This window comes from Epinephelus fuscoguttatus, linkage group LG7 (assembly GCF_011397635.1).
Source record: "Epinephelus fuscoguttatus linkage group LG7, E.fuscoguttatus.final_Chr_v1".
In the NCBI taxonomy this organism is placed as follows: Eukaryota; Metazoa; Chordata; class Actinopteri; order Perciformes; family Serranidae; genus Epinephelus; species Epinephelus fuscoguttatus.
Genome location: NC_064758.1, coordinates 26,817,623 through 26,839,196, shown reverse-complemented (window position 1 = coordinate 26,839,196; position 21,574 = coordinate 26,817,623). Strand labels below are relative to the sequence as shown.

General features: G+C 43.4%; 2 protein-coding genes across 6 annotated transcripts in view; both read left to right on the top strand.

Moving 5' to 3' along the window:
• The first annotated feature begins 1,583 nt into the window (after positions 1 to 1,583).
• On the top strand, positions 1,584 to 3,350 carry LOC125891593 (secreted frizzled-related protein 5). The gene is made up of 4 exons (XM_049580971.1): positions 1,584 to 1,777; positions 2,551 to 2,726; positions 2,809 to 2,895; positions 3,031 to 3,350. Exons 1-4 carry the CDS (start codon positions 1,599 to 1,601, stop codon positions 3,348 to 3,350), a joined length of 762 nt encoding a protein of 253 aa, XP_049436928.1. The 5' UTR covers positions 1,584 to 1,598.
• A 1,471-nt stretch (positions 3,351 to 4,821) lies between these two features.
• LOC125892239 (cyclin-dependent kinase 17-like) overlaps positions 4,822 to 21,574 on the top strand; it is a 59,438-nt gene continuing 42,685 nt past the window's right edge. For 2 of the 5 annotated variants that reach the window (XM_049582125.1, XM_049582123.1), the window contains exons 1-2: positions 4,822 to 5,180; positions 17,110 to 17,270. In XM_049582125.1, coding sequence (XP_049438082.1) covers positions 4,966 to 5,180; positions 17,110 to 17,270 — 376 coding nt within the window. In that variant the 5' untranslated portion in view covers positions 4,822 to 4,965. Of the gene's footprint in view, positions 5,181 to 8,371; positions 11,581 to 17,109; positions 17,304 to 21,574 lie in introns of those variants that run through there. The other 3 variants (XM_049582124.1, XM_049582121.1, XM_049582126.1) reach the window with 2 other exon arrangements.

Genomic DNA, 21,574 nt, shown 5'->3' with positions numbered 1-21,574 from the left:
CGTTACTGTTCCATGGTTCCCGCCTGTTCTTGTCATTTCCCCTCCTAATAAAAGGCTTCCGGCAGGTTGGCTGCCTGTACAGTAGAGACCTTGTTTGTCACCCGTGTCTTTTACACTGTACCCACTTGGTTAATCCCTATTGTCCAGTCAAGCCTCATTAATCTGGATAACTGATATGAATGAAGGGGGACTGAGCCCTCCTCTTCTCCCTCCCGCCACTGTCTCTCTCTCCCCCGGAAAGGAAGTGACCTGCTTGTCTGAACAGGAATCAGGCCATGGCTACGCAGCAGGACGACACCAGTTTTGTTTGTGTCCTACACACGTTTATGTGTGTCCACGCCAACGCACAAGTAGCGCGCACTAGAGCTGCACTACTGAATATATTCAGTATTGGTTAGTCTGCTGATTATTTACTCCATTAACTCATTTATAGTGGAAGTGGATGTCCTAAAGTGTCTAATCCCCCCCCCCCCCCCCCAAATGTTCAGTTTAGTGTAATGAGTGTAATGTAGCACAAGAAAAAACTCTTATCTCACACTAGAGAAGATGCAGTCAGTGAAAAAATGTCTTAACTGTTCCTGTTTAATTTTCTGTCAGTAAACTAGTAGCTGCACTTTTATAGAGAGTTTCTGCATGTTGATAATCTTGTCTTGGAGGGTTACAGCTGTAGCTCTGGGCAGCATAATTGTCTCCTCTTGCTATTATGGGCATCTTTGGTCTCTCTTGAGCAATAATTATTTTAAAAAAAAACATTAAATCTTTCCCTTTTAGCAAGAGAGGAGGACTTAAAAAAGAAGTGGAAAAGCAAAGAGGTCAGGGAGGAAAAGGGTAGTTAGCTGTGGGTTGGAGGAAAATGGGGGATGGAAGGATGGAGGAGTTTCTCGACAGCTGTGGGGATGGAAATGGCAGACAGCCAAAAGTATCCAAATGCCAAATCATGCACCTTACTGATCCTGGGCTCTGTCAAACACACTTAAATCTGTTGATAAATGCAAGTGGATCCACATTTCTAACAACATATTAATGTGTGCCCCACCCCTTTTCCCTACTAGTCTCTACACCTCCCCTTACCCTTTCCTATGCAAACGTAATCACCGCCCACTATAAATACACCTATTCTACTCCCCTCTCCTGCACTGTCACACAGGGGTCTTCATTCACTCAGGAGGCAAACTTCAGGATTTCTCCTTCTTTCCAACTACTGTCACAGGATGACTGCAGTGCTATGCCCTCATTTTAACAGAAAGTCCTCCCATTCAGCCTCCATACTATTTCTCCTTCTGCTTGCCGGGCCCAGCAGCACAGTAGCGCTTGGTCCTGGGAAAGTAAAGGCAGGGCTGGAGGGACGAGCGCGGGCTGAAGGCAAGGTTAGATCTGGAGTAAAGGACAAGGGCGGGGACAGGGCGAGTATTGACGGCAACACTGAAACTGGATTTGGAGATACTCGTGTGTCTAGACCGGGAGCTGCAGCAGGAGAGGATGGTGAGGTGTGGGGGGATCCTGGTGCTACCACTGGCTTCAGGTCCATGCTTTCTATAGGCGAAGGTGGACTGTGGGAGCCTCGCAGCTCCTCTCGCTGTGTCCCTATCCCGTCAGGCATGGCCTTGTGCCAAAGCATCGGATATGACACCATGAGGATGCCCAACCTGCTGGGCCACGAGTCTCCAGCTGAGGCTGTACAACAGAGTGCGAGCTGGCTGCCACTACTTGCCAGAGAGTGCCACCCTGATGCCCGGATCTTCCTCTGCTCTCTCTTTGCACCCATCTGCCTCGACAGGTAAGTTTATATGATAAAGCTTTTTGCTATCATCATATAGTGTCGAATAGGGCGTTAGGAGTCATGATTTTAGTAAGAATCTGTATTTCATTTTCACTGAAAAGAATTAAAATAATAATGATGATGTTTTATGATGTGATTTTTGCTGGGGTCTGTACCAAACAAGCGTGTTCTTTTACATCTGCAATATCTTTTTTTTTTTTTCAAGGAAAAAAAAAATGCAGCTCCTGTAATTTGTTTATGGCACTTGGCCATACCACGATTCTGATAATAATGTGATTAACTGTACAGCCTTGGTGTTTAAGTTTTACTTTTGTTGGTACTGTGATGTTGAGAGGACGGTGCTCACATGTTTGTTTAGAAATGCTTGCTGTTGTTGTAGTGTGGTAGCCAGGGTTACAGCAAATAACCACCCTTACAGTAGGCTGCGAATGAAAGGTAATGACTGGCCTTATTAACAGGAAAATACACTGAGATTAATGATAAAATTACACAGGAGCAGGGTCATCAAGGGTTAACACCTTTTGAAAGCTGTGCAAATTGGTGCTGATATCTGAGGAGAAGCCCTGGTTTCACTCAGAAACCAAGCCATCAAAGTACTATAATCTCCTTCTTTGTCACATTAGCACCTCCTGAGTTTAGAAAAAGAAAAACAAGCAACCAAATGTGATTTAATCCAGTCTTGTTTGTTCCCCACCACTACACTATTGACTCAAATCCTTTGATCAATTCAATGCTGACCATGTTCGCCTCTCCGTGTCTTTTATCATCAGGTTTATATCGCCCTGCAGGAGTCTGTGTGAATCTGTGCGGGACAGCTGTGCACCAATCATGAGTTGTTATGGCTATCCCTGGCCAGAAATTCTGCGCTGCGACCAGTATCCTGCAGACCATCGTATGTGTATCTCCTCTATCACCAACAGCTCTGTTCACGCAGGGGGACGCAGAGGTAAGTAGCTGGCTAAATAAACACATAAGCTTGAGTTAACTTCATTCAACAAAAAATTCAATTAGTGGTTTGACCATTTCAGTGCCTCAGGCAAGCTGTCGGGATTGTGAGCTGGAGGAGGCCTCCTCTTCAAAAGATGCGCTGGAAACCTTTTGCAGGAGTGATTTTGGTGAATATCAGTATTATTTTATCTTAACTCTCCTAAGTTTTACATTAATTCTGGACAATAAATAGACACAAACAGCACACTGTTTTCATGAAGTTGATGCCAATCATAATTTGTGTTCATCTGCTTTCTCCCCAGTTGTGAAGCTGCGTCTAAGACGGCTCAAGTACAGCCCAGTAAGCCTGTCTCAGTTCTCGCTGGCTGCCAAACTAGACGTTCTGAAGCACGGACCCCTGTTAGGTGGGCAGATACGCTCCCGCATAGAGCTGTGGTTGGAGAGGGATGCCACCTGTGTAAGGAACATGACACGGCACCATGCACGAGGCGGGACCTTCCTTGTGACAGGCACGGTGCAAGGGGAGCGCCTGGTGGTCAATAAGGCTTATGCCTGGCAAAGACGAGACAAGAACCTGATGGCAGCTGCACGCAAATGGAAACATCACAGATGCAGGAGCTAGGACTACATGTTAGACTGGAGGATTCGAAAGAACTGAGACGTGGAACAAGCATTAAAAAGCTATGCATGAAGGAAGGACAGACATTGCATTTAGAATTTTTGATTTAATACCTACAACTGTAATTCATGTTTGGTCTGGTCTTTTCAAATATTTTCCATACTTCTACAGTTATGGAGGAGATAATAATATGCAGTCAGCTCAGCTGGTCACAAAGAAACTCATAAAGTGGCTCATGGTGTCTCTCAGGCAGCGGGGGTCAAAATAACAAAAGATGTTTAATAGAAAATGTACATATCTGTGAATTTTAAGTAAATATCGCTGGTCTATATTGGTATGGCTTTGAGTGAAAAATTAAATGTTGTGCTCTAAATCCTGATGAAACGCCATTTGTTCATGAACAGCTGACCATACCCAAAGACTACAGTGTGCTTACCAAATAGGAGAGGTTTCAGGCTCATTGTCCTCATCTCATGTGTTCTGTCTGGCAGGAGGGACACCTGCTGAACATGACCCACCTGCAAGTGGACAAGAGGCATTATCAACACATTCATGACATGAGGGTTTAAATGCATGGACGTTGCTATGGCCGCTCTGTGTCACAGTAAATACTGATAAATCTAGGCAGCAAAATCAGCGATTAAAGTTTCAGATGTGATTTACAGGGCTGGGGATTAATGGCCTTACAGCTGTTGGTGAATATGTAAAGTCATTACTGCGGGTGGCAGTGGGCAGTAATATGATGATAGTGTAATATGGCTTCAACCAATGCTTACTTTTATTGCTGATTAATCTGTTGATTATTTTATCAATTTCTGGTTAGTTGTTTGGTCTATAAAATGTCAGACAGTGGTGGAAAATATTGATCAGTGTTTCCCAAGGTCCAAGATGGTGTCCTTGAATGTCTTGTTTTGCCCACAACCCAAAAATATTCAGTTTACTGTCACAGGGGAGTAAAAAACAGTCCAAAAATACTAGTAGTAATCAGTCAAATCAGTGATGTCGTACGGTATATGGTCTGAAAGTGCTCCATTGACAGTGAATTGGGAAAGATGGTTTTGATGACACTGAGAGCACCCAGGGGGGATGTTCTGTACATTTTGTGATACAGGAAGGAGGACACTACAATATAGAGCTCATTTGGGTATAAAAGAGAAAACAAACATTCAGTGATCTCTCCTTCTCATTGTCCTGACAACACCACAAGTATTAGACTCCTCTGGTTTCTGGCTTTCACAGAGAGATGCTCATGTTCACAAATACTGATTGAACTTTCCAAGGCCATAAACATAGCAAACTGGATTTATTAATTTAGGTGGTATTTCTCTTTAAGAAGTAGGAATCACTAAATTATTTTTCTTTAAAAATGACTCAAACAGATGAATCAACTATCAAATTAACTGACTATTCCTACCCGTATCCCCTCAATGCGAGGCAGACTGAAACTTTGACTGAAGTCCTCCACATGCAGCTCTGTTGAATCTGGGGCAGGATGGGGCAAAGGGGCCCCGCTCTCGCTGACTGATGCTGAGGTGGCCTCGTCTCCACCCGCAAGATCCCCTGGGCCGTTGTTGTAGTGCACATACAGCAGCAGGCCGATAACATTCAGGATGTACACATGAAAAAAGACCATGACCACCACGAAATAAGCCCGAGAGCAGACATTACTCCTCTGGATGTGCAGTCGAGTGGAGCGAATAGGCTCTTTGAGATACGATGGAGGTTTGTCGCTGTCGTTGTATTCTTCCTGCTCCATCAAATTTCCCTGAGCGTCTTCCATGTTTGCAAACGAGCGCAATGGAGAAACGTGGAGATAGCCTGTCTCTTCACAAGGTAAGGTTGCGTCTCTTTGATAGCATTAGCTAGCTGTCTGGCGTTAAAAAACCTAGCAAGTTAGCTAGTTAGCTAGCAAATATGTGGCTGTTTCGATAAAAACCGACGTTCTTCGTTTCTGCTGCTTTTACCCAAAGGAACAGGGCGGCTCCGAGTGAAAAAGCAGGTATGGAAACAGTCGTTTTCTTTGATAAATAAATGTGTCATCATTCATTAAGGTCCCTTAATCCTGTGTTAGCTAGCTTATCTGGCTGGTGCGCTGCCCCTGACAACCTGCCTAACAACAAGGCGGACAAGCTAACGACAGCACATGAGCCGCCGTTTCAGGTCCCACAGTAAACCGCTAGCGGCCTCTAGCGGTCAACGCCGGAACAACACTCTCGTCCGGACCATGAACTGACTTCTTAACACACTGAAGAAAAGACGACAATAATCACGACAAAAAATCCAACAATACTTTTATCAGATATTCATTTCCGGGAACAATACCACCTGCAAAATATAAATGGACAGACCAGACTTATGATGGTGAGACTCTATTTACTCTTCCAAACAAATATGTGCAGCCCAACAAAATTAAGGTTGCCAAATTATGAATTAAAATTATACATGGATATTATACAGTGAATTCTAGTGCTAATTATATTACGATTAAAAAAATAAATTCCAATTCAGGAAAAAAAAAATAAATTATGGAACACTATGATTCCATACTTAGTTCCATCATTCTCTGCCTTTATGACATCACGTGCCTACAGCCCACCTCAGACCTATTGTATTCTGACGTCACGTGAAATTGTGTCTTGGAAGTTCTGCCTTTGATGTGAGAGGAGGGAAATAGGAGGACATACCACTTGCTTCTAGGCTAGTCTTAGGCTAGACTATCAACTTATCGCTGGCGTTTTCGCAGTCAGAGGACATTTTTGAAATTCAATTTTCAACTCCCTACATCAGCTAATATGTTGATCATTTTTGCGGGCTGGGTTGCACTTCCGTGGGTCCACAAAACTGCTGGTAGACTCATCAGGTCTGCTCTGGGACATGATTGCCCCAGTTCAGTCAGTGTTAACTCAGCAGAACCTGTCCAGGAACTACCCCCAGACAGGTTTTTTCCACCAACAGCCCCAACAGAGTTTTTGCATCAGGATGCTGTCGCAACACGTGACCTGGGCCATCTGACTGAAGAAACTCTACAAAGGAGGCGAGAGCTTGCTAGACCTTTATGCAGCCACCCAGTCATTCCCAGGTCGGATTTGGGCAGCGAGAGGCCTACAGAGCAGGACAGCACTGCCGTATGCACCGGCGCTGTGATTTACAGGAGTCCATCACGCGGCAGGAGGGTTAACCTTCCCACTTTTGCCCGCCTCCGCTATCTGTTTCGGTCCAGTTTCTCCCCAGTGTTTGGGAGAGGCAGGGAACATATCGACACATTTGCCGTAGTGTCACCACAGCCAACAGTCTTCTCACTGCAAACAAGATGCGCAGATTTTTATTCTAGAACCAGAGCAACTGTTGTGTCGTTTTTCCCCATGGCACAAGCAAGAATTGTGGCTTTTCGGGTCACAGTCAGAGATAGAGCTGTGCTTGTGTTCACCCAGGCTCAAGGAACAGTATCAACTCTTCTCTGGGTGACCCAATCAAGAGTTGTGTCTCTGTACTCCAGAGCCCGTGCAGCTGTTTTCTGCGGAGCACAAAGAACGATTCAGGTTCTTTACAACAGGGTTCCACCTTTTTTGTCCATGGTAGAAGCAAGAATTGTGGATTTTAGTCTCAGGATCATCGATGAAACTTTGCCTGTGTTCACCCAGGCTCAAGAAACAGTATCAACTTTTCTCTGGGTGACCCAAGCAAGAGTTGTGTCTCTGTACTCCAGAGCCCGTGCAGCTGTTTTCTGCGGAGCACAAAGAACGATTCAGGTTCTTTACAACAGGGTTCCACCTTTTTTGTCCATGGTAGAAGCAAGAATTGTAGATTTTAGTCTCAGGATCATCGATGAAACTTTGCCTGTGTTCACCCAGGCTCGAGAAACAGTATCAACTCTTCTCTGGGTGACCCAAGCAAGAGTTGTGTCTCTGTACTCCAGAGCCCATGCAGCTGTTTTTTCCAGGGCACAAAGTGTGGCACGTAATTTATCCATGGCACGAGCAAGGATTGTGGCCTTTGGGATCATGATCAGAGATGAAACTGTTGTTGTTTTTACCCTGACTCATGCACTTGTTTCAGCTCTTCTCAGATTGACCCGAGCCAGAATTGCCAACGTTCTCTCCAGAGCCGGTGAAGCTTTTTTTTCCATGAGACAACAAATGATCTGGGCTATATTTAACGGGGCCCCACCAGTAGGTGTAGCACATTTTTTAGCCATGGCACGAGCGAGAATTATGGATTTGGGGTTCCTAATTATAGAAGAAACTGTGTTTGCTTTCATCGAGGCTCATGCAAGACTGTCTACTATTTTCAGCATGACCCAAGCCATATTTGTGTCGTGTTCCTCCAGAGCCCTTGCAGCTGTTTTTTCTAGAGCACAAAGAACGTGTCGAGCTATATTCAACATGGTCCTACCAGTAAGTGTCGTACCTTCTTTAGAGCCCATGCAGCTGTTGTTTCCATAAGACAACGAATTACACAGGCTTTACTGAACTGGCTCCCACCACAAGTTGTAGCATATATTTTGTCCATGGCACAATCAAGAATTGCGGCCATGGTTCTAAATCAAACTGTGCTCATTTTCAGCCGGGCTCAAGCAGCAGGTTCAGGTCTTTTCAACAAGACCCAAGACAGAATTTTGTCTGCCTCCTCCAGAGTCCTTGCATCTGTATTTTCCCCCAGACAACAAATGATTCAGGCTGTAGTTAACATGATCCCAGTAGAAAAGATATGTCACTTTCTCGCCATTGTCTTTTTTCATGCCACTTTTTAAGGAGATGCAAATGAATTCCCATGCATAGGCCTGGAGGAGGAACAACACCTGAATCAACAGAATTCTCCTCATTGTTTGGTGGCAGACAGCAATGGCGGTTCTCGGGTTTTCTCCGGGCACTCCGGTTCTCCCGAATGTTAAACAATTAGATCAATAAAATAACATAAATTTAAAAAAAAAAAAAAAAAAAAAAATCAAGACATGTTTTGCATGTAATTTTTTGATGACACATCATTCACTTCACACAACATGTTTACTTTTACAGGGGTTTATTAATTTTGCTGACATCTTGACATAAACATTCATCATAAAGAAAAGCAAAAAAAATGGCTACTCACATCCTTTAGGGACTGTTCCTTACTTATGAGGGGCGAGGGTGGTGAAAAGGGGGAAGCATGTCAAATAATTTTTTAAGCACTCGGGAGGGATTAATGTTTTTTTATTTTGTCTTAGGGAAGGGGCATACAACTCTAAATGGCTGTATTTTGAATTTATTTTATTGCTGATTTAAAAAAAACAGCAAGGCAAATCGCCTAAATTACACACTTCATCATAGCCAGAGAACTTATCATTGGATTTTCACATTTCTGATGCGATGAATGCTTCAGTCAGACAAAAAAAAGAAACTACGTCCTTCTTTAAATTTTGGCCACAGATAAACCATTGGCACTAACTAACCAGAGTGCATGACAAATGAGAGACCAAGGCCTTTTGCAACTTTTTTCAACTTTTGGGCTAACAAAGAAAAAAAAAAAAACTTTATTGAATACATTCAATACAATGTACATTACAGATTTTCAGTCTCAAAGTCGTAGAAAATATATCTCATAACATGAAAATAATGTAAAAATAAGTTGCACAGAAATAAAATGTAGGGAAAAGAAAGAAACATAACGAAAACAAAAATCCTCAGGGTCTATGAAACAGATGGAATAATACTGAAGTGTCTAAATAATCGTTTAATAATAGTTTTTGCCAGTTTATAATTTTTTAATTTTAGATTTTCAGTAGCAATCAAGACTGTTTTAAAGTTGGTATCTCCAAAAATATAATGGGAGGGTGGTCTATTAGGCCAAATCATTTTAGGCTTTGTTCTTTTCATCAGATGAGAAATTGGTATTGTTAAAAATAAGTAATTTATAAATCTTTGTTGGCGTGACATCTTTTATTCAGAATGTTTAAAAAGGATCCTCTGTAAATCAAATCAAAAATAAGTGGCATGAAAACAACCTTCACATTTGGGAAGAAATCACAGATATTAGCTTTAACCTGTGTACAAGTTTAAATAGAAACTCCTTGATTCTATTTGGAAATATATAATCATGAGGTAACAGCAAGATATCGTCCATCGTTTTCTATTTAAGTATAACTATCTTGCTATCTTGCTCAAGATGACTTCTGCTAAAGGCGTTAATGCACTTTCTATCAGATATAGAGACTCCATTAATAGTAAGCGGGCGTTCTCTTAAAGATAGTGCATTATGGTAATAGGGACTTTAGTAGTAGAGGTATTATCTGGTAGCTACTGTAGCTGGTAGCTGTCAAAAAATGCAGTAAAAAGTGCAATATTTGCCTCTGAAATGTTGTGGAATGCAAGTTTAAAGCAGCATATTATGGAAAAACTTAAGTACCTCAATTTAATGACCCTGTATGTTACACTGCCGTGGCATAATTGTGGGGTTGGGATCAGTATTGCACTTTAAAGTTACGCTATAGAGTTATGGAAACTACAAGAGACAGATTTTAAACATTAGGCCACCCCTGCCTCCTAAATCTGCACCCCCAGTTTGTAACACAAGCCTTCAAGCTTATAGATTAAGATGTTAAATCTTGAGCCTACACTGAGATAACCTTGATGACATCAGCAGAGTAGGGTTTTTGACATTGAAAAGCTCCTTTTAAGGGCCACAGGAAATAGGCAGCGTGCCTCACATGTAAAATCAGCGTAGTGCCCATTGAATCCATCGATCAAAATTCAAAACATAAAAAGCTTTTAGTCCAAAAATGTCACAGTCAGCTCTCAAAACCCATCATAACCGTATAGAAATCAACACGTCATCTACATCTGTTGAGGTTCAGGAATTCTTTAAGAACATATATAGCCTATAACCTGTTGTTAAACAGTTAGCCTGAAGTTACCAGGAAGAACCTTTTTTAATGATTAACTGACTAAAGAAAGTAAAAAGTGCAAGTAAAGTAAGAGTAAAAACAAAGAAAGAAAAAGAAAGAGTGAGGTTGTGTTGTAAGTGGGGCAAATGAGCAAAAGCATGGCTGTAAAGACGCGTATGTGTACATAGCAGGTAGCTAAGCCATAGATTATTTAAGGTCCATTAATGCAATCAATAAATCTTTTCCCAAAGAACACTTATTCGCCTTCCTGACTGTAGGGTTTGCCTTAACAGGGACTATCTGAAACTGTCCCTCCAGTGAATCGATGTGGCCTGTGAATGAAAACATGCTGTTGTTGTTTGAAATACACCACACGGTGGCGATAGAGACCAGAGCAGCAGGCAGACTTCTCCTCATCTCCTGCGTTTGCTGTGTCATCTGTGATTCCTGACGTCATTGTTACAGATGCAGGTGTTTCCCGGAGGTGTAAAAAAAGTGTTCATGTTTTATTCGCGTTTGTTTCATTAATAAAAATAAAACAAAACATTTAAAGGAGGTTGTGTGAAGATGTTGGCATTGGGTCTCTACAGTGGTCATCCAGGTAGTGGCCATTTTATATCAAATGGAGAATATGCTTGTCAAAAGTGTGTCTGGGCTGCAGTTAAATGAAATCCAGTTATTTTGTCTGATGTGTGCATCACTATGAATTAAATCCTCGCAGCTGTGGGAGCGCACGATTTATTTCAAAGGGGGCAAATGAATCCTCAGACTTCCACTCATGTTGGAGATCATACACTTGCATTTCCATAATTTTTCACTCCATGCATTATTCACAAGGAATTTCTCTGAGGTGCACATTTAGATGGGGATGGTGCTTGTGTAATGAAGGCTAATTTCCCCGGTGACACTGCCCCCCAAATGAATCCGTCGGACCCCCCTTTTACACACAGAGTGAGGAGGAGAGTCTGTATACACACATTGAAAGTCTCTCTCTCACACACACATGCACTCACACACCCCTTGCGGTGTTTTCCGGGATCACGCCACCGCTTCCACTTGGGATCCACACAGCAGCAGCAGCAGCAGCAGCGATATGGCTGATCATCACCACACGGGACGGTGCTGTTTATAAGCGAAAGTAAAGACAAATAATGCGTAATTACAGGTCAACAATGCGCGTACTGAGGCCACGGGACACTGCGACACACCGTGCAACCCAGGGATAAGAGTTACCCGGCGAGTTAAGAGGCAAATCCGGTGTGTTTTACGGCAAACTAGTTGGAGGAACTTGTCGCAGTGGATCCATCCCAGCGTGCCGCCTGGATTACCATACACAAGTGGAACAATAGTCTCCTGCAGCAGGAACACTAGCAGGTCAGTGGCAGCGGGGGGTTTTGTGTTTGTTTATGTCCAGCTTGTGCTCACACCACGTTTTGATCCTGTAACGACAATGCTGGGACAGCAGGCAACCAGAAGCACGACTGTCCTATCACCTGACATTGCAGGTGGAGTTTCTTTTTTCGCGATTAAAACAAAAGGTATTTGGTGGTTTTCGCTGGATTATACTGCGTAAATGCGCGCGTTTGTGGAGCTGATATGGACACTTTGGTTCTCTTCACATATCGCTGTAGGGGAACGAAAGTGACACCATAGCAGATAAAAGTGTTAAATAGCGATGATGGCACTTTAAGTCCAAAGAGTCGGTACGTAAAGTGTAAATCCACGGTGATCACGCTGGGATACTCTCTGCAATGATTTCCAGTCCGTTTCCCGTGGAGTTTCTGAGCCGGTCGGGTGGCTGTGTAACTTTTCCTCGCCCTGCCTGACTCTCCTCCTCCCGGATACTTGCGTCAGGAAAACACGGGGAGAGAGGAACTGACCGAAAACGCAAAAGGCCTGGAAGGTAGAGGAATCTCTGCCAGGCAGGCCCGACACCAACTGCGTGTTTTTTTCTTTGGTTTGATCCAGTCCCGTGATATTTATCGTTCGGCTGCTTGCTGTCCACTCGATGTATGTATGTGCGCTCTGGCCGCAGTCATGTCCACTTACATGGGATATTGTCAGGACCCTCAGTCCAGTCCTGCGGTCACGCAGTGTAGTCGATAACCTCGTGGATGTTCGCCGATTGCGAGACGTGTACCATCACCAACACAGCTTGAGCAGTTATTGTTTGCGGCAAAAACATGTATATGAAGTCTTAATGTCTTAGCAGCGTGTTGGGGGATATCATTTAGCGCTGAATTATTCATGTTCATCTCAGTGTGGGATGTCCGGATTGGAAATCATGCGCATCCGTCAGCGCCTTTGCCCTGGCGATGCACATCCGTGGATGCACCCCGACTGAAAATAGCACCCATAATCCCAGACCAGTAGTAGCCCTTAGCTCTGTATGTACTGTATGTTATAATTGTCTTATTACCATAACGACAGTGGGACTAGTTTTGGTACCTTTAAAAACACCACACAGATTTTTAATGTAATGTAATGTAATGTAATGTAATTTAATTTAATTTAATTTAATTTAATTTAATTTAATTTATTTATGTATCATTATTATTTTTAGTCATTTTATTTTATTTCTGCATGGTCTTAACTCTCTCACAGTGTAATGCCCTGAAACCAATTACTGCACCAGTATCCATGTTCTGGTTTGAATGTCACCCAGTTGTGCACTGTTCTGTGGTCAATAATGACTTGTTTAATCAGGACATGGCCTCCCTGAGATAACAATTCTCTTTCAGAGGAATGTCCTTAAGTAGTAATACCGCAAAACTTCGAATAGTAGCCCGGACTATTATTTGCTTAAATCACTGACATCAGCGCGCCTATATTTGGGACAGGCCTTTAATTCCTTTCACACAAAACTGCTACTTAGCAAAGATGGGAATATGATTGATTTGTTTATTTAAACCAGTATGAATATTACTTGTATAAAAATCAGGCTTCAGATAATGTATTTCTTATGAATCATTCATTTGATCTAGCCATGACAGATGGCGCATCGGAGACAGCGTGAGTTACGTCACCCGGCATACCGACACAACACGACTACTCACAACTTGGATCCATTTTCATGAGAAACCCTTTTGATTCTTTTGATGTGAGGACCCTTACAGACTAAAAGAATATGAGTAACTCACAGAGTAATCAAGGAATGGACACATGATTTGACGTCGCCAACAACCTGGTTTTATACATCCAAATAACTTCTATAAAAAAAATGAACTGCTTGACAACCAGACCAGGCCTCTAATTGAGACAGGCCTTTATTTGTCAAAATGTGGAGCCACGCCAGCCTAGTAAAAGACACTGGGTGTTTAATTGAAGTTTGGTAATAACGTATACCTGTACTTAATAATGAAGTTTTGGCTCAATGTTATCATTTACCATCTTTCCGTAGAGTCATGTCAGGATGATATGGTCGGCAATTTGATGATTTTATATTTAATTTTTCAGCCGCATTGTCCAGTAATTCCCTCTCCTCAACTTGGGAGATTTAGATTAAGTGACAGAAGAGATGCTGAGGAGGAGACACTGAGCTCACAAGGAGAATGGACAACTTTTTGGGTGATCTATTGGATTACGTGTGTGTTTGTGTGGATGTGTGTAGGATTCTGTAGTTGGGCAGATTCGTGCATTACTCATGCATCCTCAGGCCACCACGCAAAGCAGTGCTCCGAGTGCCACTGAGTGCCCATTCCACTCTGCCACATTGTATGTGAGTGCATGCATGCGGATGATTCATGTGCCACTGAATTGCAGAAGAATGCTTGTTAGTTTGTGATGAAAAGGAACGAAGGAGAGGTACAGGAGGCAATACAATATCTGGCTTCACTCTTGGTCAAGCTGTGGAAATTTTACCCTCTGTTCTGATAGAAGTGATTTCAATCTGTGTATGTTTGTACATGAATGTGTCGAACTTGCAGCTGACCAGTATCCATGTACACTGCAGACTCATGTCCTTCAGTCCATTCATTCTGTTGCCTTCTTAAGAGGCATATTTGGCAGAGGAAACCCAGAGCAGGGCTGGCAAGGATCACATGCTGCAGCACTGTGTGGCATCCCAAGCACCGGAGGGCTGGACGTTTTTATAGCTGACACAAGCATGCGCGTGTTTGTGCGTCGAGGTCGGTGGATAGAGGGTTGCGAATTGCGAATTTTCTGCTCTTCACTTCTCTTCTCTGTCTCCTTTCTTTTTCTCTTCACCTCAGAGACCGAAACTGCGGTTCCAGCCTGGGCCTGTAACCTAGCAACCCAAATGGTGTGTGTCTTGAATAAATCAGACTGTGTTCCTCCTCTGTCCTCCTCAGGGGTGTGTCAGTTCACCTCACCTCCATGCTACCACATCCATGAAACCACACACACAAATAACTTACTACAAAGCTGGAGATGGTTTAATTCCTCCGCTCCTTTGTATCGCTCACCCCTATTAACCTCCACACTTTTGTGTTTGTTTTATTGCACAGCTTGGCTTTACTGCTCGCAAACGCATCAACAGCGCACTGTGTTGCTTTCAAACAAACTGAAAACAGCAGAAGTGCTCATAGCATCTTTGAGGGAGCGAGAGCGGCCTCCGTCATCTGGAGTCGTCTCCCGCCCGTTTAGTGGGAGTGATGTATCAGAGCTGTTCGTGGTTTGCCGGGTGTCTGGTGAGTGTGGCCTGCGCATGCTGCAGCCTGGAGCCACATGTCTCGTCCCACTCACTGTTGTGCCTCTGCCAAGCTCTTCACACTGCCACGTCCATCTGCACCAGACGAGACTCAACATCCAACGCACATTCATAACACTCCATTCTTCCTGGAACTTTTTTGTTGACCAGCACAGATATACTCTCAGAAATGCCTTACATTATCCTGAAGTGCAAAATTCAGATTTCAGCAGATTTAAACAATGAATTTTTAAGTTAATCAATGCATGATGATACTAAAAGATGGTGGGTTTATCTGGCGTTTAATAAAATATTCTTTAAAAGCAGTATAGAAAAGTTCACAAACTAAGTAGGCAGACTACACCTTAGTTCATCATATTATAAATAAAACTGGAAATCTCAACAACATATATAATATACAGTGGTAGCCTGAAGTGTTTCCCTCTATGAGCGGCTGGGTAATGAGATTCCCACTGCATTTCTGTTTGGGCTAATTCAACAGAGATAAGATGAAGACTGTGAAATTAGTCATTATTGTGTGTCTGCATGTGTGTGCGGGCATGCCCAGATGCGAGTGTAAGTGTGTGTTAATGATAACACTGGTATGTATTTATCTGGATAATAAGCAGTGCATTATATTATCGGCTGTTTCCCCCTTAATGCGAATCATTTATTCCCGAAAATGTGTGGATGATGGCTGGAAGGTTGCATGAGGAGAACCCGGTTTCCTTGTCCGAGCGGGCTTCTTCTCTAGTGAAGTCTGGGAGAACATGCAAATGAGGGGGGGAGGGAGATTCGTTCCGTACTGATAATCCATGGGGTGACGGATGATATGAAATGAATGTGCTCTCCTTTCGTTCCTTTGTTGCCTTTTTTTTTTTTAACTTTTTTTTTCATCTTGGAGAAAACGCCTCCGGCTGAGGTGCGAACCGCATCCAACTGAGCTCATGTAAATTGGCAGAGGCGATGCTGTTAGCGATGGATACTCGCCTAAGCGCATCTTCTGGTGACAAAAAAGCCAGTCGTCCTGAGTGAGGATTGCTGGGTTTTGAATTCCCTCAGAGCACTGGCTGTCTCTAATAGGCCTGAAAGACTGAGAGCCTGAAAGGATGAATGGCTTTTGTTGAAGCCTCCAAGATTGGACACAAAGGGAAAGGCAGTGGGTGCCTGGTGCATATGTGTGTGTGTGTGTGTGTGTGTGTGCACTTGGGCATGTCAGCTCTGAAGCCCTTATGGGTGAGATAGAAGTAGCAGGAAGTGGAAAGGAGACAGAAATACTCTGCCATAGCTGCTTCTACCTCCGGGCCAGTGAAGCAGAGTATAGAAGACACAGCGCACAAAGTGACATCATCACACACAAACACACTCGTGCAAAGACACATGTACTGTACATACACACACATAAACCAGGTTCTGAATGTTTGCTTAGGGGCACTCTAAACAATATATAACTTTGAAAGCTCACTGACGTTAAGAGGTATACGCACGCAGATACACAACACATGGACAGGTCACCAGTGAATGTGAAGAGCACTTTGCTGGAGAAACAATATGCTCTTTCCCCCTATTTATTCTTAGGACGGGATGCTTCTCTCTGCTGTAATCACACACAGCGTACACAGTATTTGCAAACAGCTTTCCATCAGACTTGTTTGGTTGTCGTCACATGGACACCAGCTGAGGTTGGACGACTGTAGAATCGTATATTGAGTTCTTGTGTCATACGATACTTTCCTGTTCTATTTTTGCATTGGTATACTGTAGATGTGTACTGTTTGAATACCCCGACTTCATTATGGATGGCTGATGGAGGAGCCAGTCAAATGTATGTCAATCACACCTCACCAGGGAGAGCTGCTCTCATCTGAGACCTCTGGAGAACTGCATAGTCAGCCATCTACATGTTTTTTTGTAAAAAAATTTTTGTTTGTTGCTCTCTTTTTCCCTGTCTCTGTGGGTCTGCTCTCCCATTCTGTGTCTTTTATTCTGCAATGTTTGCACTTGGGATACATAACAATGAGAACACACGCTGCGTGAGCAAACACAATCATTGGGAGCCCAAAGAACTGTAGAAAATGCGCCGAGGCTGCACTGCAGTAGTTTGACTGTACAATGAAGATTAACGGGGCAGCGCGGATCTAGCTGTTGATGGTTGTAATGAGAACAATGATTAGGATGATGGGGATGGATGCAGGTGGTGGTGGTGCTGATGATGATGATAATGACGATGCTGGTGGTTGTCCCTCCTCTCTCAGGCCTGTGGGCCCCGGTGGTGCGGTCGAGAAGATGGACAGGATGAAGATAATCAAGCGGAGGCTGTCCATGTCTCTACGCAGCGCTAGGCCCGTCGACGACTCCCTGTCGGAGCTGGCTGAGCAGATGGCCTTGGATGAGCCATCCGCAGCCAGGGACAACGGTGAGACACGTGAACAAGTGCACTCACACACAGGTAACACACAAGCATCTCAGCAGATGCCATCACACAGGCATACAGTGTGCATGAGGGGGCTTATTTCAAACACTGCAGCTGACACGAAACTTCAAAAAAGGTACCGTGTGTAAAATTTAGGGGGATTTATTGGCATCAATCAGTGAGGATTGCAACCAGCTGAAACTGCTCCCAGTTAGAATACCTGAGGTTTTTATCTGCAGAGGTCTCTTCCTCTCTAAAACAAATAGACCAGGTGATTAAAATCTGTAAAATCCATGGAGGGGCTTCTAACTACGGAGGCAGACAGAGTTCAAAATTAGGAGCAGCCACCAGCCAAATGCTGGTAAAATATGCAAGTGGCTGCTTGATTAGCTTCACTCACCAGCCAAGAAAACACCAGTTATCAGTGTCAGGTGGACAAAAAAGTTAAATTCCAATCTTGGTGACTGATGGGAAAATGCGAAAATGCAAAAAAGCACTTATCTCAAGCCAGTGATTGGTTTGTCCGCTCCGGGCTATGGTAGAAACGTGGCGATGCATCATGGCAATCTCTGTAGATGAGGACCCGCTCCCTATGTAGATATAAACGCCTCATTGTAAGGTAACTTAAACACAACAATTCTTATTTTCAGCTGATTATACACTTAAAGGGAAAGTGCACCCAAAAATGAAAATTCAGCTATTATCTACTCACCCATATGCCGATGGAGGCTCAGGTGAAGTTTTAGAGTCCTCACATCCCTTGCGGAGATCCAAGGAGAAGAGGTAGCAACACAACTCCACCTAATGGAGGCTTAAGACGCCCCAGATTCAAACGTCCAAAAACACATAATTGAAACCACAAAATATCTCCATACTGCTTGTCCGTAGTGATCCAAGTGTCCTGAAGCCCCGACATAAAAAGTTGTTTGGAAAAACGTCATTTGAACTCTGTTTTAGCCTCATTCTAGCCTGTAGCTCTAACTGCCTCTGTGTGCACCACGTGCACATGTGTGCACTTGTGCACACAAGACCAGCAAAAGCATGTGAACACACATGAACGCGGTGCCCATGTCTCATGGAGCGCGGTGCACAGAGAGGCAGTTAGAGCTGCAGGCTACAATGAGGCTAAAACAGAGTTCAAATGACGTTTTTCCAAACAACTTTTTATGTTGGGGCTTCAGGACACTTGGATCACTACAGCTGAGCAGTATGGAGATATTTTGTGGTTATGTGTTTTTTTGGACCTTTTAATGTGGGGCGCTGTCAGCCTCCATTAGGTGGAGTTGTGCTGCTACCCACTCTCCCCTTGGATCTCCGCAAGGGATGTGAGGACTCTAAAACTTCACTTGAGCCTCCCTCAGCATATGGGTGAGTAGATAATGGCTGAATTTTCATTTTTAGGTGCACTATCCCTTTAAGAAAACACTCTTATTAGAATTGATCCCATTTCTGCCAATATATCCCCCTAAATCCTGCACACTGGACCTTTAAATTATATCTATATACTGCATGTCAATACAGCATCTCAGTTCATAGCAAAAGAAAAAGCTCTCAAAAAGGTAGCAAGGAGGCGTCTGTTGTCAGTATGATGGAGAGTAATTGTGTCACCTCCATGACCCTCTTGGGAGTCACACAGTGATTAGTTTGACTCCAACATCTGTTACGGCGAGCGTCTCACCACACAGGAGCAGGCGAGCCACGTTATTAAAGCGCAGTTTCTCATGCGCTCAGACAGTTCAAGACCTCAAGGCTTCATATGGAGATTTTCCAGTACACAAAGAAGCATTAACTGATGTAGTGGTTTGCAAATGATGGTGTAGGTGGAGAGAGTCAAAATAGAGGTCATAGCTGATCATCACAAGAGATGCGGGAAGGTTATGCAAAATGATGGCGGCAGGTACGACCTCCAGTCCTCCAGTCATTTGTGGCGTCCGTTTACACTGAAGTTCTCCCTGAAATAATGTGTTTGTTACTGTGTGGTGATGTTTATTAATATGCAGTATTCTCATGAAGACAGACAAAGTTTCACCTGAGCTTTTAACCCACCTTCATCGTCTTCACCTCATCATCTGCTTCATTGCCATCCCGTCACTGTTGGCTTTACTTCACTTGTTCATTGTCAAGGCTGAGAGGAGTAGTGTACTGGAAATGTATGTAAATTCACAAGAGAAGGGAATGTCTGAGCTCCAAGACTGCAAGTGCAAAAAGCAATGTCATTCTGAGAACCTCTGGGTGCCATCTGCTGGGCATCCTCCAGGATTGCAGGACCCCTCTTTGGAAAAAAATCAGAGACCTCACCTGACACAAAGACTGTGTGTGTGATTGGTCTTTGTGTGTGCTTGTGTCCTATTCTGGCTCCAGATGGAAACCAGGTCACACCATAGAGCGATTGCCTTGGTTTCAGCAGCTGCTTTTGTCTCAGAGAAAGGGAAAGAAAAAAGACGGATGGAAGGTGATGAAACAAAAAAAAAGTCTCAGTGCTCAGTGTAGATTTGCAGTTTGGATACAAGGAGCAATCATGTTTGTTCTTTGTTACTAGTTGTTGTTATCCATCCCTCCATACCTCCACCTGATTAATCCCTGTCTTCCTCCTCCTATTTTTACACCCCTCTCTTTAGTCTTTTAATGGTGCAAGCTAAGTCAGTTCATTTCCAGAGAGCGCAACGAGTGAGGAAGAGGGAGTTGGATGGAGGAAGTGATGTAGAGGATGAGGAGAGGGACATTAAACTTTAACCACTGCACTACATCTTACACTCACCATCCCGTCTTGCCCTTTTCTCTCGCTGCATCACCCTCCCGACCCCCCCACGCCTCTATATATCTTAGTCAGACTGTGCAAAAGGGCGGTAAGAAAAATACTCACCACATTTTTCATAGTGCTAATTAGATGGTGCTGACCTCAGATCTGTTCTTCCAGTGTGCTCATGGAGGAGCTGTGTTACAGCGAGAGAGTCATGTGAGGAACATTAAAGCCTAATGCTCGGGGATCACAGTGGAATTTACAGTGCAATGTAGTGGAAATTGGGGATTATTTGAAAGATAGGAGATGTGACATGTGGGCTTACACCCACATTCTGCACAAAGGATTCATTAATACTAATATATGTGAAAGGAAGGTGATGATGCATGCGTGCTGACAGGGTGTTCCTCACATTTTGGAGGGGTTAGGTTAAAGTTGTGTGTAGGATTTAGGGGGATATATTGGCAAAAATGGAATGCAATATAACAAGTATATTTTATTCAGTGTAATCACATGAAAATAACAATTTCATTACCTTAGGATTAGACATTTATATCTAGATAAGCCACCATGTTTAGAAGCCCAACCTGTGATGAGCAGCGTCTGAGAAACAATAATTTGCAACATGACACTGCTTCATTCATGCCTTAAATCACCATTTATAAAACAATACGTAGAATCCATACTAAAAATGTACGTACAGACAAAAGCCAAAAATGGCGTACACCAAAAAATATTCAACAATTTCTACTATCAGGCTTCCACCTCAGTATCTGCGTCGCCAATTTCCCGTCTCCAAAATGTCCGTAAGCATGCGTCAAAAGTCCTTTCGTCAAGTCTGTTTTTATACATCACAACTTTTCCGTGGGAAATGGCGTACGCCTCTTTCAGGTCTCGATAAAACCTCTGCGGATAATTCGACACCTGGTGAAAACCTCCTGAACGATGAACGCTGACGGAAATCTAGCTGAAAGTTTCAGCCGGTTGCAAGTTGCACTCCTCACCACTAGATGCCACTAAATCCCCCGAAATCTTATACACTGCACCTTTAAGGTACTTCGCTTTGAAAGAGTCAAGGAGCATTAGCTTATCCATAGTCTTAAATTTGAGCCACAGACTTTGATTTTTTACTAACAGTCGGCTAAATATCTCTTCCAGTCCCTCCAGCAGTCATTTGGTTACTCCCTTACCTCTGCGGCTACAGTGCATCCTCTAGTTATTCATGTGCATGTCTCTCTTTTTTTTCCAACTCGCTGTTCTTCAAAATCTGTTTTTATCAGTCAGTGACTCAACATATTTTCCACTATGCATGCCTCATGCCTCATACACTTTCCATGGCTATTTCTGTTACTGTTGGCTACAACTGTTTCCTCTTCTAACATGAGTCCAACAGCTATATAAATTCCCACTATTTTATCTATATTGTACTGTTCCTACACATTCTGCGACCTCTCTGTGTCTGGTGACCTTGTGATGTCTTTTTCTCTTTCCCCTCTCCTCCCGTTCCTTCCTACTATTTCTGTCATCTGCCTGTCTCTATTTTGCCGCTTCTCTTGCCTCTCTTCTG

Bases quoted from the DNA above. Each gene is read 5' to 3' on its own strand.
- LOC125891593 (XM_049580971.1), top strand. From the start codon at position 1,599: ATGGCCTTGTGCCAAAGCATCGGATATGACACCATGAGGATGCCCAAC. The intron at 1,778-2,550 runs GTAAGTTTATAT...TTTTATCATCAG, and splicing joins GCACCCATCTGCCTCGACAG to GTTTATATCGCCCTGCAGGA. The intron at 2,896-3,030 runs GTGAATATCAGT...CTTTCTCCCCAG, and splicing joins CTTTTGCAGGAGTGATTTTG to TTGTGAAGCTGCGTCTAAGA.